General features: G+C 52.6%; 1 protein-coding gene across 2 annotated transcripts in view; it reads left to right on the top strand.

Moving 5' to 3' along the window:
* Positions 1–3,589: 3,589 nt before the first annotated feature.
* Positions 3,590–18,561, top strand: part of LOC138491371 (glypican-5-like) — a 1,558,016-nt gene continuing 1,543,044 nt past the window's right edge. For both annotated transcript variants that reach the window (XM_069617865.1, XM_069617864.1), the window contains exon 1: positions 3,590–4,616. In XM_069617865.1, the coding sequence (XP_069473966.1) occupies positions 4,403–4,616 (214 nt within the window). In that variant the 5' untranslated portion in view covers positions 3,590–4,402. The remainder of the gene's footprint in view (positions 4,617–18,561) is intronic.

Raw genomic sequence — 18,561 nt, 5'->3', positions numbered from 1 at the left:
TGGATACAGGCAGGGGTGCTGGTACAGGAACACGTGTTGGAGCAGGGCACATGCAAGGGGTGTTTCTGGGGGAGCTGGATACAGGCAGGGGTGCTGGTACAGAAACACGTGTTGGAGCAGGGCACATGCAAGGGGTGTTTCTGGGGGAGCTGGGTACAGGCAGGGGTGCTGGTACAGGAACAGGTGTTAGAGCAGGGCACATGCAAGGGGTGTCTCTGGGGGAGCTGGGTACAGGCAGGGGTGCTGGTACAGGAACAGGTGTTGGAGCAGGGCACATGCAAGGGGTGTATCTGGGGGAGCTGGGTAAAGGCAGGGGTGCTGGTACAGGAACACGTGTTGGAGCAGGGCACATGCAAGGGGTCTTTCTGGGGAATCTGGGTACAGGCAGGGGTGCTGGTACAGGAACACGTGTTGGAGCAGGGCACATGCAAGGGGTGTTTCTGGGGGAGCTGGGTACAGGCAGGGGTGTTGGTACAGGAACACCTGTTGGAGCAGGGCACATGCAAGGGGTTTTCTGGGGGAGCTGGGTACAGGCAGGAGTGCTGGTACAGGAACAGGTGTTGGAGGAGGGCACATGCAAGGGGTCTTTCTGGGGGAGCTGGTTCAGGCAGGGGTGCTGGTACAGGAACACGTGTTGGAGCAGGGCACATGCAAGGGGTGTTTCTGGGGGAGCTGGGTACAGGCAGGGGTGCTGGTACAGGAACAGGTTTTGGAGCAGGGCACATGCAAGGGGTGTTTCTGGGGGAGCTGGGTACAGGCGGGGTGCTGGTACAGTAACATGTGTTGGAGCAGGGCACATGCAAGGGGTCTTTCTTGGGGAACTGGGTACAGGCAGGGGTGCTGGTACAGGAACGCGTATTGGAGCAGGGCACATGCAAGGGGTGTTTCTGGGGGAGCTGGGTACAGGCAGGGGTGCTGGCACAGGAACAGGTGTTGGAGCAGGGCACATGGGCACATGCAAGGGGTGTTTCTGGGGGAGCTGGGTACAAGCAGGGGTGCTGGTACAGGAACACGTTTTGGAGCAGGGCACATGCAAGGGGTGTTTCTGGGGGAGCTGAGTACAGGCAGGGGTGCTGGTACAGGAACAGGTGTTGGAGCAGGGCACATGCAACGGGTCTTTCTTGGGGAGCTGGGTCAGGCAGGGGTGCTGGTACAGGAACACGTGTTGGAGCAGGGCACATGCAAGGGGTGTTTCTGGGGGAGCTGGGTACAGGCAGGGGTGCTGGTACAGGAACACGTGTTGGAGCAGGGCACATGCAAGGGGTGTTTCTGGGGGAGCTGGGTACAGGCAGGGGTGCTGGTACAGGAACATGTGTTGGAGCAGGGCACATGCAAGGGGTGTTTCTGGGGGAGCTGGGTACAGGCAGGGGTGCTGGTACAGGAACACGTGTTGGAGCAGGGCACATGCAAGGGGTGTATCTGGGGGAGCTGGGTAAAGGCAGGGGTGCTGGTACAGGAACACGTGTTGGAGCAGGGCACATGCAAGGGATGTTTCTGGGGGTGCTGGGTACAGGCAGGGGTGCTGGTACAGGAACAGGTGTTAGAGCAGGGCACATGCAAGGGGTGTTTCTGGGGGAGCTGGGTACAGGCAGGGGTGCTGGTACAGGAACACACGTTGGAGCAGGGCACATGCAAGGAGTCTTTCTTGGGGAGCTGGGTCAGGCAGGGGTGCTGGTACAGGAACAGGTGTTAGAGCAGGGCACATGCAAGGGGTGTCTCTGAGGGAGCTGGATACAGGCAGGGGTGCTGGTACAGGAACACGTGTTGGAGCAGGGCACATGCAAGGGGTGTTTCTGGGGGAGCTGGATACAGGCAGGGAGCTGGATACAGGCAGCGTGCTGGTACAGGAATAGGTTTTAGAGCAGGGCACATGCAAGGTTGTCTCTGGGGGAGCTGGGTACAGGCAGGGGTGCTGGTACAGGAACACGTGTTGGAGCAGTGCGCATGCAAGGGGTGTCTCTGGGGGAGCTGGGTACAGGCAGGGGTGCTGGTAGAGGAACACGTGTTGGAGCAGGGCACATGCAAGTGGTGTTTCTGGGGGAGCTGGATACAGGCAGGGGTGCTGGTGCAGGAACAGGTGTTGGAGCAGGGCACATGCAAGGGGTGTTTCTGGGGGAGCTGGGTACAGGCAGGGGTGCTGGTTCAGGAACAGGTGTTGGAGCAGGGCACATGCAAGGGGTGTTTCTGTGGGATCTGGGTACAGGCAGGAGTGCTGGTACAGGAACAGGTGTTGGAGCAGGGCACATGCAAGGGGTGTTTCTTGGGGAGCTGGGTACAGGCAGGGGTGCTGGTACAGGAACACGTGTTGGAGTAGGGCACATGCAACGGGTGTTTCTGGGGGAGCTGGGTACAGGCAGGGGTGCTGGTACAGGAACACGTGTTGGAGCAGGGCACATGCAAGGGGTGTTTCTGTGGGAGCTGGGTACAGGCAGGGGTGCTGGTACAGGAACAGATGTTGGAGCAGGGCACATGCAAGGGGTCTTTCTTGGGGAGCTGGGTACAGGCAGAGGTGCTGGTACAGGAACACGTGTTGGAGCAGGGCACATGCAAGTGGTACAGGCAGGGGTGCTGGTACCGGAACAAGTGTTGGAGCAGGGCACATGCAAGGGGTGTTTCTGGGGGAGCTGGGTACAGGCAGGGGTGCTGGTACAGGAATACGTGTTGGAGCAGGGCACATCCAAGGGGTCTTTCTGGGGAATCTGGGTACAGGCAGGGGTGCTGGTACAGGAACAGGTGTTGGAGCAGGGCATATGCAAGGGGTGTCTCTGGGGGAGCTGGATACAGGCAGGGATGCTGGTACAGGAACACGTGTTGGAGCAGGCCACATGCAAGGGGTGTTTCTGAGGGAGCTGGGTACAGGCAGGGGTGCTGGTACAGAAACACGTGTTGGAGCAGGGCACATGCAAGGGGTGTTTCTGGGGGAGCTGGGTACAGTCAGGTATGCTGGTACAGCAACAGGCGTTAGAGCAGGGCACATGCAAGGGGTGTCTCTGGGGGAGCTGGGTACAGGCAAGGGTGCTGGTACAGGAACACGTGTTGGAGCAGAGCACATGCAATGGGTGTATCTGGGGGAGCTGGGTAAAGGCAGGGGTGCTCGTACAGGAACACGTGTTGGAGCAGGGCACATGCAAGCGGTGTTTCTGGGGGAGCTGGTTACAGGCAGTGGTGCTGGTACAGGAACACGTGTTGGAGCAGGGCACACACAGGCGGTGTTTCTGGGGGAGCTGGGTACAGGAACAGGTGTTGGTGGGAGAGGAGCAGTGTGGAGCAGGGCACCGGCTGGGAGTTTTAAGAGGATCAGGGGTGCTGATGAATCCGGCGTCTGAGGTGGAATAAGTGCAGGGTGCCGCGCAAGGGTGGCGAGGAGAGAACGGGTGAGGATGGGGGCGGTGTACTTAGACAGTGGCCCGGGTGCTGCGAGAAACAGCGGTCCGAGGGCGAGCAGCTGGGCAAGCAGAGAGTGTTGAATGAGGGCACAGAGCGCGCAGCGGGGGCGCTGAGAGAAGCGCTGGGCTTTGAGGAGGAGCGGGCACAGGCAAGGCAAGGGGCGCCGCACAGGACAGGCGCTGCCCTGAGGAGGGGCTGGAGGGAGGCTGGGGGAGGGGGTCCGGATCCCACGCCCGGTGCCGGCAGCGCTGCTGAGAAGTTGTCTCTCTGCGACGCACTTGGTGCCTCTTGCGAGTGGATTATTGTCTGGAGCTGAGCTTTTCGCTGGATCTCATTTTCTCCCGACACTGCATCTGCACTTTCGTCGGCGCTGGATCTGCACTTTCTTCGGCACTGGATCTGCACTTTCTTCGGCGCTGGGCCCGCTATTCTTCCTGCAACTAATCTTGTCTTCTTCCTCCACTGGACGGACCTCCCTCTGCCTTTCTGTGCTGTTAATCCCCCCTCGTCCTGTCGTCCTTCTGCCCCCCACCCGCACTTCTCTCGTTACCCGTCTCCCCTTTGCTCTCCGCAAAGACCCCGCGCCCCTTGCAAACCCCCCACTCGCGGTAGGGCTCCCTGTACCCGGGGTTGCCCATTCCCTCTTGCCCCCTTTCCCAAGACTTCCCCGTGCCCCTTCCCTGCCCCGAGGGTAATTCACGCCCCCCTTGCCCCCGGCCTCATGCCCACCAATCTGGTTCTCCCACGCCCCTAAAGTTCCCCGTCCTATTCTGGCCTCATCCCAAGAGCACCCCTTACCCCCTCCTCTCATCAGTGAACCAGGGGTCCTCCTGGTCCTACCAACTCGATTCCAATTGTAAGAACCCCCCCCCCCCCCACACACGCACTCACACACACCCCCCATCTCACTTTTACCCCGAGGCAGTCGTGTGACCCTCCTGCTCGGCCCCTTTCCCGGGAATTCCCACGCTACCCCTGACCCCCGTACCCAGCACAGCCCCCGTACCCGCTGGATATGATGCCCAGGCCCCGGTGCCCGCCTCATTGCCTGCTGCCAGGGCTCCGGTGCCCACTCTGGCTGCTGTTGGCATCTGGGGCCCCACTGCTGCTGGTGCTGCTGCTGCCCCGAGTGGACGGGGCCAAGTCTCCGAGCTGCCATGAAGTCAGGACTGCCTTCCAGATCCGCCAGATCGGGCCGCTCAAGCTGGTTCCCGAGGTGCCCGCGGCAGGTGAGTGCCCCCTGGGGTGCGGCGGCACGCGCACTGAGAGGCCGCGCCGCTCCGACAATATGTGACCTCACTACCCACTCTCCAGGTGCATCAGAGTCTCATAACAGCGCGCCCACCTGGGCACGCGTCTTGCCGCCCTCCTCGGGCGGTGCTTCCCCATCTCAGACTGCAGGCTGCCCCCAACATAGATGCCCCCGGGCCCCTCGCCAGCGGCCTCACTGCCTCACCACACAAGGTTCATTCCTGGCCCGCCCCCCTAGGCATCTCTCTCTCTGCCTCCTCACGCCAGGCGCCTCACTGCCTCGCCACACCAGAGAGACACTGCCTCAGCCTCACCATGCCTCGTACATCAGTGTCTTAAATGGGCAGACCCCAGACCAGGCGTCTCACTGCCCACCTCTCACTGGCCACCTCACCAAGTGTCTCACTGCTGCCCAGGTCAGGAGTGGCACTGTCCCCTCACCTGACCTTCCCGCCCACCTGACCACGTGTTTCACTGACTCGCCACACCATTTGTCACACAGCCTCCCCCGTGCCTCATTGCCCACCTCACAAGGTCTCTCCGTGCCCATCTCTCGCAACCCCTCCCCACAGCAAGCGTCTCGCCACAGTGACCACGCCAGCATTCTCACTGCAAGCGTGTCACACTTTTGGTAAACATAACCCCTCCTTCCTGCCATTCCATTCACCGGTGAAACCCAGAAACCAACGAAAGCCATGATGTTAAATGGGTTAGGACTCGGGGACCGGCTGTGTCGAGCCCTCCATTAACGGAATATCTGTGAACAGCCTTGTTTTACATGTGTGAGTGATGACGATCATACGCATGCCAGTCACAAGGGGCCCGCATGTTTCGGCTTGCCTGTGCGAGGGGAACTGCTACGCAGTTTTCTGGTTTGTGTAGCGCTGCATATCTGGTAACGCCGTCTTCGCAGCGCTTATTAGTGCGGCAGTGGATATACAACACAGGGCGTTTCGTATTTGCTCTCTGTCGTCATGGTTACCATCAGAGAGTTCACTTTTATCAGTTTAACATTCCAGAGCTCAGTGGGAGTTGGGGCTGTTCTTGGATGTCTTACTGGTGTGGACTTACATCACATACTTTACAGTCGCTCCTCGAGATGATATATGTCTGTTCCCAGGGCATTGTTTCCGGTGTCTGGAAGGTTCTGGAGCCCCGGCTCTTTCTCCCCTATTGCACTGCATTTAATGTGGCGTTAAGCCCCACCCCCTTCTAAGGGCTGGAACACAGGGGGGGTCGCGGGGGTAATGGACCATGAACACGGGCTCCGGGCTGCCCCCCTCCCTCCCGTTCCAGCACTTGGAAGGGGCGGGGATTAAGGCCATAAACTCCCCGGGCTACCGAAACGATAACCCGTGGTGCTAAAAAAAAAAATAAGCCGCAAAAGAGAGTGCAGCCCCCCTGTGGTCTCACACATCAGTGGGGGAAATGTCCTCTGATGGAGCTCCTGGGCGCCCACTTGGCTCCCCTTAAAGCAGTCCACCACATCTTATTACAGGTTCACCGAAATTTGACCGACTCACCCCTGTCCTATGCAAACTACATTTGCTTCCTCTTCCGACCAGGCATGTATCATCTACAAAGCAGTCACGCTTAGCACATTAGCACACCTGGTGGCTAAGCTCTGCATACCCTGTGGCACACGCTCCTCGCGCAGCAAATTGACCACCCAGCTTGCATCACAACCTGTCTGCAAAGAGAGGACCCGCAGAACAAACAAAGCCATGGGGCCTCATTACGGCTTTGGCAGTAGCGGCATAGCTGCCTCCAAAACCAGGTCCAGGTTCCCTGAATGGGGAATTACCGGGCCATTCCGAGTTTGGGGGGCCCGGTAATTCCTCCTACTGGGAACCCGGGCCCAGACCTTCCCCATTCCCATTTGAGCCCCCATAGGGCTCAATGGGAATGGGAGAGGGAGCTAACAACGGGCCAATTACAACCGGCCCGTTTTTAGCTCCCTCTTAACAATGCAGGACCCGGTAACGATGCCTGGTTTTACCAGGCGTCCTGACCAGGTCCCACGAGGGGACCTCGTAATCAGGCGGAATGGGTTTAAAGGGTCCACATCCATTAGCGGCACCCGTTAACCCATTCCGCCTGACTCGTAATGAGGCCCATGGTCATGGATATAGCACCACTGCTACAGGGGTAGTACACACTTGGGTTACTAGCAGACTAACCTCTAGACAATATAGCACCTTGTCCTATGCATAACAGCATAAAAGCATAAGATGGTTTGGAATGGTAGGGGTTTTTAGAAGCCAAGAATGACAATGGGCAATTTGAGGCTAGGCTGCAGGCCCCATAGGATGGTGGAGGAGGTACTGACAGATGTCCTGCACGAAACACATAGCCAAGAAGGCACAACCAGCCTGGCTCCAAATCTTCACCCTTTGCCAGTGATAGAAGTGTACCTGAAAAAGTAGTGGAACTGTGACCCAGGGAGGGCACAGAGTAGGAAGGAAAAGAGCAATGTGAAACACATTTTTCAAGGGTTGCAGTCATGCTGGCTAATAGCCAATTGAGTTGAGATACATATTTCAGTTTAGCAGTTACTGATATCCGGTGGTAAAGTGGAGAAGTGTGCTTTAACTTCATAAAGGACTATTCCGGAATGATGAACATGGTTGCAAAAAGTAGTGTAGCTGTTAACAGTAAAAAATCAAAGTGGTGGAACTGCACTCCCGACCGTTCCCGCTCACTTCGACCACTTGCACAATCAAACTCTTCATCCCTCTGCATGATTTCCAGGCCATGGTTTAGGCCCTTGTGGTCTCCCACATCAATGGGGGAAATGCCCTGAGGACGGGACTCCTAGATGCTCACTTGGATCCCCTAAAAGCAGTCCACCACGCTGCACCACATCTTATTACGGGTGCATATAAATTTGACTGAATCACCCCTGCCCTATGCAAACTACATTGGCTTCCTCAGGCAGGCCAGGACGACTGCATGTTTCATCTACAAATCAGTCACCAGTAGCACACCAGCGTACCTGGCAGCTGAGCTCTACATATCTGGTGGCGGATGGTCCTCAGACAGCAAATCGATCAACCTGTGTGAATCACAACTCGTCCGCAAAGAGAGGAGACGTAACAATCCTTCTCTTGTCACACACTCACACTCTGCAACTCGATCGCGCTGTCTGCTTGGAATGCTCCCCCAATTCTCAATTTTTGCAAATCTCTCAAAACATGGCTTTTTCAAAAACACCTGACCAGGCACTAATTCCAATGGATACAAATACCGCTGCACAGACCTCAACTCACAGTACTGCACTACTCTTAAAAGATGCCAGCCAAAATGCTTGCTACCAACACTGTACAGCTCCCTGATGCTCTCAAGCTAGGTCCACACTTTAAACAATAAAATAAAATAAAAATTCCTAAAAAATAAATTACATTTAACTAATGTGCTGTGCAAATATTTCCCAAAATGAATATACTGAAATATAAAAGAGTACATCCAATCAAAATACGTCAGCCTATCATACAGCCCTACAGTTCTTTTGAAAGAAATCCATGATTCTTACGACTTATTGAAATAATTGTAATGACAATACTTGAATACAATGGGCCTCATCACGAGTTGGGCGGTAACGCCAGCTGTATTACCGCCAGCGCTATTAGACCTACCGCCAAACCCCTGGCGCTATTAGCGCCGGATCACAGGTTTGGCGGAGCGGTTAGTGGCCATTCCTCATTGGGCCCATTCGGGAATTCCTCATTCCCCATTGCGCCCAATGGGGAAAATTCTCGCTATTACCGCTGGCGGATTTCCCGCCGGCGGTAATGGCGCCGGAAATCATCAATTTTGCTGCAGATTTCCCCCCAGCTCAGAGCTGGGGGGAAATCCGCCAAGGCCATGATCTGGCGGACCCTTAAATGCAGCGATAATAGCGTTACCGCCTCATTTAAGGGTAACCGTCAAACTCCTGATGAGGCCCAATGTGTTGCAAAAATCAAACAATGCAGTCTCCTATAATTTCCCTCAGCTGTTTGAAATCAAACTAGCGCTGAATGTCTTGAACTGATACTGTGATGAAAGAAATCTGGTCAGAGAAGTCAGCTGGGGAGCTACAAAGGGCTCCGGCTCAAGGGCACTATTTGAGACTTGTCATCTACAGCTTAGAAACCTCTGGGTATTAAGCGCATTATAAATAACCTATCATATCAAAGCAGCCACAAGTAGTCACGAGTAGCACACTGGCGTACCTGGTGGCTAAGCTCCACATATCTGGTGGCACAGACTCCTTGTACAGGAAGTTGACCAACCAGCTTGAATCACAACTCGTCCGGAAAGAGAGTACCCACAAACAAATTTAAAGCCCTGGATATAGCGCCACTACTACAAGGGCAGTTCACACTTGGGTTACTAGCAGACTAACCTCTAGTAAATATAAGGCCTAGTTCGGAATAGTAGGAGGGTTTTAGAAGCCAAGAATGACAATGGGCAATTTGTGGCTAGGATGCAGGCCCCGTAGGACGGTGGAGGAGGTTCTGACAGATAAACGCTGTCTTCACGCCTCAGGGCAGGGAGCGATTTCTCTACTTATAGGCCTAACCTTGGATAATTCAGCCACAAGTCTCCTGGTAGTACAGTTGGGACAGCTGCGCAGCTGTAAGTGAGGTGAACCTTTCTTTGACGCTATCTACTGGGCTTGGATAACACAACCATCATGTCCCTGGGTGCCACAGTTCTTGGAGCAATGCTACTGTGAGTGACTGGACCTTTGCATAACACAACCATGGGTGCCACAGTTCTTGCGACAATGCTACTGTGAGCGAGAGGACCCACAATCACGTCCCTGGGTGCCACAGTTCTAGTAGCAATTCCACAGTGAGAGAGCGGACATTTGCATAACACAACCATCACGTCCCTGGGTGCCATGGTTCTTGAGGCAATGCTACTGTGAGCGAGAGGACCCACCATCACGTCCCTGGGTGCCACGGTTCTTGAGGCAATGCTACTGTGAGGGAGAGAACCCACCATCACGTCCCTGGGTGCCACGGTTCTTGCAGCAATGCTACTGTGAGCGAGAGGACCCACGATCACATCCCTGGGTGCCACGGTTCTTGAGGCAATGCTACTGTGACCGAGAGGACCTTTGCATAGCACAACCATCAAGTTCCTGGGTGCCACAGTTCTAGCAGCAATGCTACTGTGAGCGAGAGGACCCACCCTCACGTCCCTAGGTGCACAGTTCGTCCCTGGGTGCAAAGTTCTTACAACAATGCTACTGTGAGCGAGAGGACACACCATCACGTCCCTGGGTGCACGGTTCTTGAGGCAATGCTACTGTGAGCGAGAGGACCCACCATCACGTCCCTGGGTACGATAGTTCTTGAGGCATTGCTACTGTGAGCGAGAGGACCCACCATCACGTCCCTGGGTGCACAGCGCTTGCGGCAATGCTACTGTGAGTGAGAGGACCCACCATCACGTCTCTGGGTGCACGGTTCTTGCGGCAATGCTACTGTGAGCGAGAGGACCCACCATCACGTCTCTGGGTGCACAGTTCTTGCGGCAATGCTACTGTGAGCGAGAGGACCCACCCTCACGTCCCTGGGTGCCACAGTTCTTGCGGCAATGCTGCTGTGAGCGAGAGGACCCACCCTCACGTCCCTGGGTACCACGGTTATTGAGGCAATGCTACTGTGAGCGAGAGGACCCACCCTCACGTCCCTGGGTGCCACAGTTCTTGCGGCAATGCTGCTGTGAGCGAGAGGACCCACCCTCACGTCCCTGGGTACCACGGTTATTGAGGCAATGCTACTGTGAGCGAGAGGACCCACCCTCACGTCCCTGGGTACCACGGTTATTGAGGCAATGCTACTGTGAGCGAGAGGTCCCACCCTCACGTCCCTGGGTGCCACAGTTCTTGTGCAATGCTGCTGTGAGCGAGAGGACCCACCCTCACGTCCCTGGGTGCCACAGTTCTTGCGGCAATGCTACTGTGAGCGAGAGGACCCACCATCACGTCCCTGGGTGCCACGGTTCTTGCGGCAATGCTACTGTGAGCGAGAGAACCCACGTTCTTGGCCAATGCTACTGTGAGCGGGAGGACCCACCCTCACGTCCCTGGGTGCCACAGTTCTTGCGGCAATGCTACTGTGAGCGAGAGAACCCACCATCACGTCCCTGGGTGCCACAGTTCTTGCGGCAATGCTACTGTGAGCGAGAGAACCCACCATCACGTCCCTGGGTGCCACAGTTCTTGCGGCAATGCTACTGTGAGCGAGAGAACCCACCATCACGTCCGTGGGGCAGGGGTGGACTGGCCTATAGGGAACTCTGGAGATTTCCCGGTGATCCTCTGCACCCTGGGCCTCTTTTCTGTGGTATTTCCAAATGTTCCCATAGGAAAAGCATTGGGCTTGCTGAAAATGTGTCATATGGGGCCACTTTGAGCTTTATTTCCAGGACCTCTTTTGGTCCCCAGTAATTATTTCCAGGGCCTCTTTTAGTTCCCAGTCCAGCCCTGCCTGGGTGCCACAGTTCTTGCGGCAATGCTACGGTCGGGGATGGGAACCGTTGCATTATCTGCAGAGCTCCACTTGTATAAGGCAACCAGCCCCCGTGTGCTAGTACACTGGGTTTACGGACGCTGCTGTCAGGGAGGGAATCTTTACATTATCTTCCAAGCTACCCTTAGATAACACAAGCACAGGGTACCGTGGTGGCACTTTACCCTTTCTTCGTCAATGGACGCAGAAAGGGTACAGTGACGTCTTTTCCTAGTTCCCCATCGCTGAGAGACACCAGGCAGGTCAGGCCTCACGGGGCGCAGGGGTGAATCTGGGGACGAGAAGTCCGCGGATCAGAGGCAGATGCGGCGGGAGTCGTTTGTGGCGAGGACTCGAGGGGTTTAGAGGGCGCATTCTTCTTCAAGTTCTGTTTACCGGCAGAGTCCGCGGAGTGATGAGCCTCTGTCTGTGTTTACATTGATGGGACTGTCTGCATCTGTTTCTGCTCCCACTTCGTGCTCGGTGTTTTATTTATTTGTTCATTTGTTAATATGGTTCCCTTTAAAGTGCCGCCCATGGCTTGTTTGTCTGCATGGTACAAGGAAACAAAATACCTGAAAGGTCTGATCAGCTGGAAGTACACATTCAACAAAAAAGAAATAATAATAATTAAAAAAGAATAGCTTTCTTGTTTCGTGTTATATCCCATGCCTCCTACCCCCCCCCCTAGTTCCCCCCCCTGCACCACGCGTGTCTTGTGGCGCCTGAAAACACTTGTGTATAGGTGCCATACACTTGTCCAATAAATAAATAAATAAACGTAGCATGGGCAGAATGTTTTGCCTGGTTCGAACCCGGATGCCACAGTCAGGACGTGGCCACCTCGCCGCCTAAAGACAGGATTTTATGTTTTCGGAGCAATACTGCACCTCTCGTGGCCCTGTACTGGTAGACCTGGGAGAGCCAGGGAATCCATGGGAAGGGCCGACCCTGGGGGTCTGGCCTGGCTCTTAGGGCCAAACAGGAGCCCAGACAGGGAACAGGCTGCACGAAACAGGGGAGGGACCTGTGTCAGCGGCTTGGGGTGGCAAGAAAAGGAGCTCCAGGGGTTTTGGGGGTGCACACAAAAGTGCTAAAACGGCATTAAAAGGGGCTAACGGGGTTGAGGGCAATCCAATGGGGCTGGAGGTAAGAAAAGGGGCTACACGGACTGGGAGCAGCAAAAGGGGCTTAAGGTTTTGGGGCAACAAAAGGGGGCTAAAGGAGTCAAAAGGGGCAAGAAAATGGGCTAAAAGGAATTGGGGTGAGAAAAGGGGCTAAAAGGCAGAAGAACAGGGGATACATGGGACTGGGAACAAAAAGGGGCAGATGAGACTGCAGACTGCTAAAGGGGTTGAGGGGCAACAGAAGGGGCTAAATGGGATTAGGGGGTCTAAACGGGGCACAATTGGACTGGGGTAGCTAAATGGGTAGAGGAGCAACCTAAGGATCTAAATGGGACAGGGGTAAAAAAAGGAGAAAAACGGGACTAGGTGTCCAAAATCAGGCAAAACATGACTGGGGCAATACAAGGAGCTAAATGTGACGGGGGGGCAGCTAAAAATGGGGCAACACAGGACTGGGAGGGTCTAAAAAGGGGCAATATGGACTGTCAAAAAATGCAAGATGGGACTGGGGTTCAAAAAAGGGGCAACACAGGAGTGTAGGCTGCTGAAGGGGGGGAGGGACAACACAAGGGGCTAAATTGGACCGGGGCAAAACAGCACTGGGGAGGGAAAAGGGGTTCGGAGCAACAAAGGAGGCTAAACAGTACTAGGGGGCAAGAAAAGGAGCTAGTGGGGCTCATTTACCCTTTTTAAATTGGCAGCCGCTCTTTCACCACAAGGAAGTGTTCCGGTCCTGCTGGGGCGGCACAACAACAAACACACTCGTGGTGTGCAGGCAGCACTTACCGGAGCGAGTCTGCCTGACATATGGTCCCAGCCGCCTGACTTCCTGTTTTGCCCTACCCAATCAATGAGTGGCTAGGGAGGGACCGGAAATCAGGCAGCCATGACCGGAAGTTAAGTCAGGTAGACACATCCTGGGAGCGCTGTCGCAACACCAGGAGCATGTCCCTTTTCATTTTTAGTAGAGGAGTGGGCGGGCACCCAGTGTGGCTCGTGGCCGGCCCCTGCTTTGGGCAGGCACTGACCCAAGAGGAGGGTCAAGCCAGAGACCTAGGTGGGGCTTGGGTCGGCCACAGCCCAGCAGGGCTTGCCCAGCTCTAAATGCTGGTGGTGCCCTAGGGAGCTGCCTAGACTCCGTTTATTGTAGCACCGGCCCTGACCACAGTGTCCAAAGGACAGTTTATGATTCTCCCTATTGAACTGATGGTGGCCATGCTTTATGTGAAATTGACTAGACTTTCTAATGGTACCTTTGTGGTAAAGCTTATGGAACAATATGGTTGTTCACTAAACAAAACTGATTTTGCTACCATAAATAGATGGAGAGAGGTTTATGATAAGTGGATAAAAAATGATAGTGCCAGCTGGTTGCTGTTCTCGATTGCACAGACTGAGCAGAAACTAAAAAGGTTAATCTGTGAAATAGATTATCAACAGATGGTAGTAAACCTGGGGCAAAAAGTAAACAGTGGTCTATTTCTTAATCAATTAGCTACCAGTGAAGGTAAACCAAGCTATCAGTATGTGTACCCAGAGTGCAAAACGATTTGTTAGTATTTGATGTTTAAATTTAATATCTGTAATGTACTTGTAATTTTGGGTGCTAAAAATGGAATCCATGAAGACGTTAGATATTGTAGATTATGCGGAGTAAACACGCTTGAAACAGCATATCATTTAATATGTGAATGTGATAGCCTTGATGAATACGAAGGAAATATTTTATGAAATATAATAATAACATGTATAAGTGCAATATGTTTGAAATATGGCTGAGACTTATTGCCGGCAATGATATGAATTTAATCTTTGATATGATGACATTTAATGGGATGATTTTAGAGATTTTAAAAGAATTATCAAATGGTGTATTGATGTTTTTATAGTGATGTATTAACTTATGTCCGAAGATGGCGTGTTTTAGAATTTTCTTGTGAATACCTTGGGATTTTATGTGTTTTATATGTAAAACTATAATTGTTAAATGCAGATTAATTAAATAAATAAATACGATTCTCCCTATGTGTTTACATAATACGGCCAGCCTCTGTTGACCCCCCCCCCGCCCCAGTAAGCAAATGGGCCAATCAGGTTGCAGATATGTTGCGGCACATGATTGGTTCCATGGAGTTCCAGGGACTAACATTTGAGTAATAGACATTTGTCGCTCTATGACATCAAATGCAAGGGTATGGGGGCAGGGATGCCCTGTTCCGCACTCTTCCTGTTCCATGGAACTCGTGCTGACAAATCACGTGTACTATGACAAGCCCTTTATGGCTTGGTTACCCCTGCTTTTTGCATCTGGTCACCCTACTTATCAGACCTGCAATGTGTTTGGTTAGAAGGCTGGTCTAGTGTTCCTTCTAGAAAAAATCCAGGCAGACACTCCAGCATATATTTTGAACACTATTAGTTTATAGCAACTTGGAATTCAGTTGCCAAGTCAGCAGGTCAGTTTCACAATACAAGCATTCATCAAATCGCACACGTTCAGCCCATTCTCAGATTCCTAAAGATGGCCCAACCAAACCATTGCAATGTCATGCTAGGGAGGATAGCCCAGGGGCAACGTGCTCGCCTTGGACGCAAGACGACGCAGAGCAGGTTCGATCCCCTGGTCCGCACTTAGAAAACTTCTGGGTATTAAGCACATTATAAATAACCAATTACAATACTCTGCCCAAGAAGCATGTCTTAGTGGCTCCAATGTGCGAGGCTGGAGCACTCAAGTTATGAGCACTGTACTTGGTAATGGTTTGACGCAAGTCTTAGTGGCTCCCATGTCCCATGTGCGAGGCTGGAGCACTCAAGAGATGAGCACTGTACTTGGTAATGGTTTGACGCAGTCAAGACTACATTGATCCAGTTGTCCACATTCAAGTCTGTAGAAGACTTCCAGTTGACAGAAGCATTGTCTATGCCATTAAGGCACCCCTGAAAAGCCAGACTTTCTGGAGAGGTTCATCATCTCCAACCAGGAAGACAGATGGTTTCACAGGAATGTCTTTCTCCAGTACCAGGTTGATTCGGCTGCCGACCGCTTTGTTTCTGTGGCATGTTGTGGGCCGTGTTCAGGAAGGATCTAAAAGCAGTACATTGTAAGGATATAAAAGAACATTTATTGGACCTTAAATCTGAATTCTACAAATCACATTATTTTCTGTGCGGCTTGGTTCAAATAGAAAGCATATCATGAGGGAGACTAGGAATGGCCACTTTTTCATACACATTGTGTTCTTTGGTGCATGCCCTCCAATGATTTTCATCACTGTAGCCTTGAGTTGTTTGGTCTTATCTGCTAGAAGATTCACCACACTCCAACCTGTATCACACGAATGAGTCCCAACACAAGTGTGTGATTGCTGAAGCTGTCCTAGAGCTTCCAAAAGGTGAACCGCACACAAGTCATATTGTTGGTGCTCTTCTTGGGGATTGTGACATTCTTCAGAGCTTTGAATTGGAACAAATGAAGCCTGAGACTGGCCGCTCACATCAGGGAATGTAAACAGGCCTGGGCTATTGTCTGCGCTTTGCTTTGGGGTGACGTTCTTCAGTCAAGGGGGAAAGTGGGGGGTTGCAGTTTGTCATATGAATATTTCTTCTCTTCTGCACATCACAGGGAGCTTCTTTTTCTATTTCTTCGCCATCCTATTGAAACTGTCTGTTGGGCAGTGTTGTGGAAGGTCAATAGTTCTGATTAAGAATTAGAATTTCCAAGAGTGCTTTGAGGTTTTATGGACTCCTTTGATTGGTTGCTATGCTTAGCCCCCTGTGCAACCAGGAGAGTGTTGTTACTGATGTCATTTTCACTTTTCAGTGATGGTTGCACAGGTTGGTCTAGTCCTGGGGTCTGCAACCTTTGGGCCGCTGCATGTTTTGCACTGTAACTCCCATCAGCTCTAGCCAGCATAGTCAATGGTGAGGGATTATGGGAACCATAGCCCAACACATCTGGAGAGCCACAGGCTGCAGACCAGGTCATTAGTCTTTTGAGTTCCCCCTCATCCTGTGGTTTGTTATTGTGAAAAATCAGGATTAAAAGGGGGGTGAAAACAGGTCACGTACAATAGAAACTGTTAAGGTATGCCCATTCACCTGGTTTGGGGTGAACAGTGGTTGCTGATATATATTGACTGTGTACTTTCAAACTTCCACATGCCACTCGTTTTCTGTGAGTGCTTATCTTCTCGTGGATAGCTATGCCCTGGTAGAAAGTGGGCAGCAGCAAGCGGCAAGACACCAAGGATTCCTGGGGCCCAATGGAGATGCAGAAGCAGAGGGGGTTTTCAGAGGTGGTGGCGCGCCACACTGGCCCAAGCTGCTTTGCCCCTTTTTCTTGTGGCATGGCCCATCCCAGGGGTCTGCAACATTCGGTTCTCTAGATGTTTTGGACTACAGCTCTCATCAGCCCTAGCCAGCATTGTGAAATGTGGGGGATCGCGGGAGTACTAGTCTGAAACTACTCAGACCCACTGCCCTACCCAATTCATAGCACCACTCTGTGATGTATTGACTGAAGAATGTGTGAATAGCTTTGGACTAAACGCACAGACCAATATTGTCTAAGTCTGAGGAGAGAGTGGGGCCTTTAGCTTTCCAGATATTTTGGACTACGACTCCCATCAGCCCTAGCCACAATAGTCAATGTTCAGCGTTCACGGGATTCGCACTCCAAAACATCTGGGGAACCGCTGGTTGCAGACCCCGGGTGTAAGGGGCAGTTGTGAAGACATGTGCTTATTGCAGTTGAGTTGTGATATATTTTTCTCAATGCAGGCCATGTGCACGCCATTTGGCATTGCCGGTCATTTTCTTGCTGTTGTTGTCGCTTGCTACTCTGCCACCGTGGGGCTGGATTCTTATCACAGGGCAGTTATGATGTTATTTACCTTTTCAACACAAGCTTTGAAGCCGTTTGTTTACCCACGGATTACTTGCGATGGTAACACAATTCGTTGGTAACAATGCAGACATCATTGTTTACAAATACTTAACTAGACATTACATGCGGCAGTGTGGTGCAATGTAGGAGGGTATTTCCTGCGTCATGCTTTCATTGGGACTTACACACGTGTTGCTCGTTAATCATTGCCAACAACCACTGTGGGAGCCTCACCTACACTGTGACACCACACGTACGAGGACAGCTGCCGCGAGGGGCCTGGCATGCATTGCTGCGTCACGAAATCAAAGTAAACAGCAGGTGAGCGGTGCTGGGCAGGCTTTTAGTTTAAATGCCAAACATGGCACTGTTCGTAGGATACAGCAGGAGTCTGGCTATTCAGCTTCTGTTTATGCGCCGGTAAAGATTAATGTAACGAGGAGAATTCAGCCTTCGTGATTCAGGTGTGCTCACACCTCTGACAATCAAGGCATGGAAGGCGGTCACTCGCCCTAAGCGAATTTCATTTGGAGTGTGATATTAATCAGGATGGAAAACGAGTCTGCTCCTTACACAGAATGAAAGACAGCTGCTGTGCGGGAAGGAATCTCTGTTGCATCACGCTGATATCCAATCAGAGGCAGCTGATCTCCATTGTGACCTCACACAATCAAAGCCAGCTGTTGTGCCACGCAGAGGCACGTGCAGCGCGACATCACGCAAACAAGGACAGCTGCACCGCGATGCAACGCCACACGTCCAAGACCAGTTGCTGTACCACAAACAGCTTCTCGTGCACCAGGGCACCTCTCTGCCAATCGTCGTGGGCACGACAACATACAGTTAAGGACAGCTACCTTGCCATGGGGACCCTCACGTGTACACTGTCATTGCGCAAGAAAGCATTCTAATTGCACAGGGGCCAGGAGAGAAACACTGCCAATTAACAAGGGGGGTCCTGGGAGTCCCTCTGCCAGACGTTAGTCCTGGTTACGAGAGGCTTACCCAGAGTCTTTAGCTCACTATCTTTCACAGAGAAGAAATATCCCAAACATATCAGTCTTTGTCCTGCCCTGGGGCAGTCCAGCACCGAAATACTAGGAAATTCTCCTCTGAACAAGAGTACCAACAGAAACCCCAGACACGTGTTTCGGTCTGGTTTGACCTCATCAGTAGGGTGGACTAATGTCTGGCAGAGGGACTCCCAGGACCCCCCTTGTCAATTTGAGAAACACTGCCATGTTGTTGTGATTTAAGGAAAATAAAATAAAAAATACATTCCACACATTTCAATTAGATTGGCCTGGTTTTATGCCTTCAAGGTAGGATGCCTAGGTTGAGACGGGGAATGCACCAACTCGTCTGCATGAGAGCAGTGACATCATTTTGCCAAAATGCCAGG

The sequence above is a fragment of the Ambystoma mexicanum genome, chromosome 10, assembly GCF_040938575.1.
Source record: "Ambystoma mexicanum isolate Mex_15411 chromosome 10, UKY_AmexF1_1, whole genome shotgun sequence".
NCBI classification, from domain to species: Eukaryota; Metazoa; Chordata; class Amphibia; order Caudata; family Ambystomatidae; genus Ambystoma; species Ambystoma mexicanum.
This window is presented reverse-complemented; position numbering and strand designations above follow the sequence as displayed.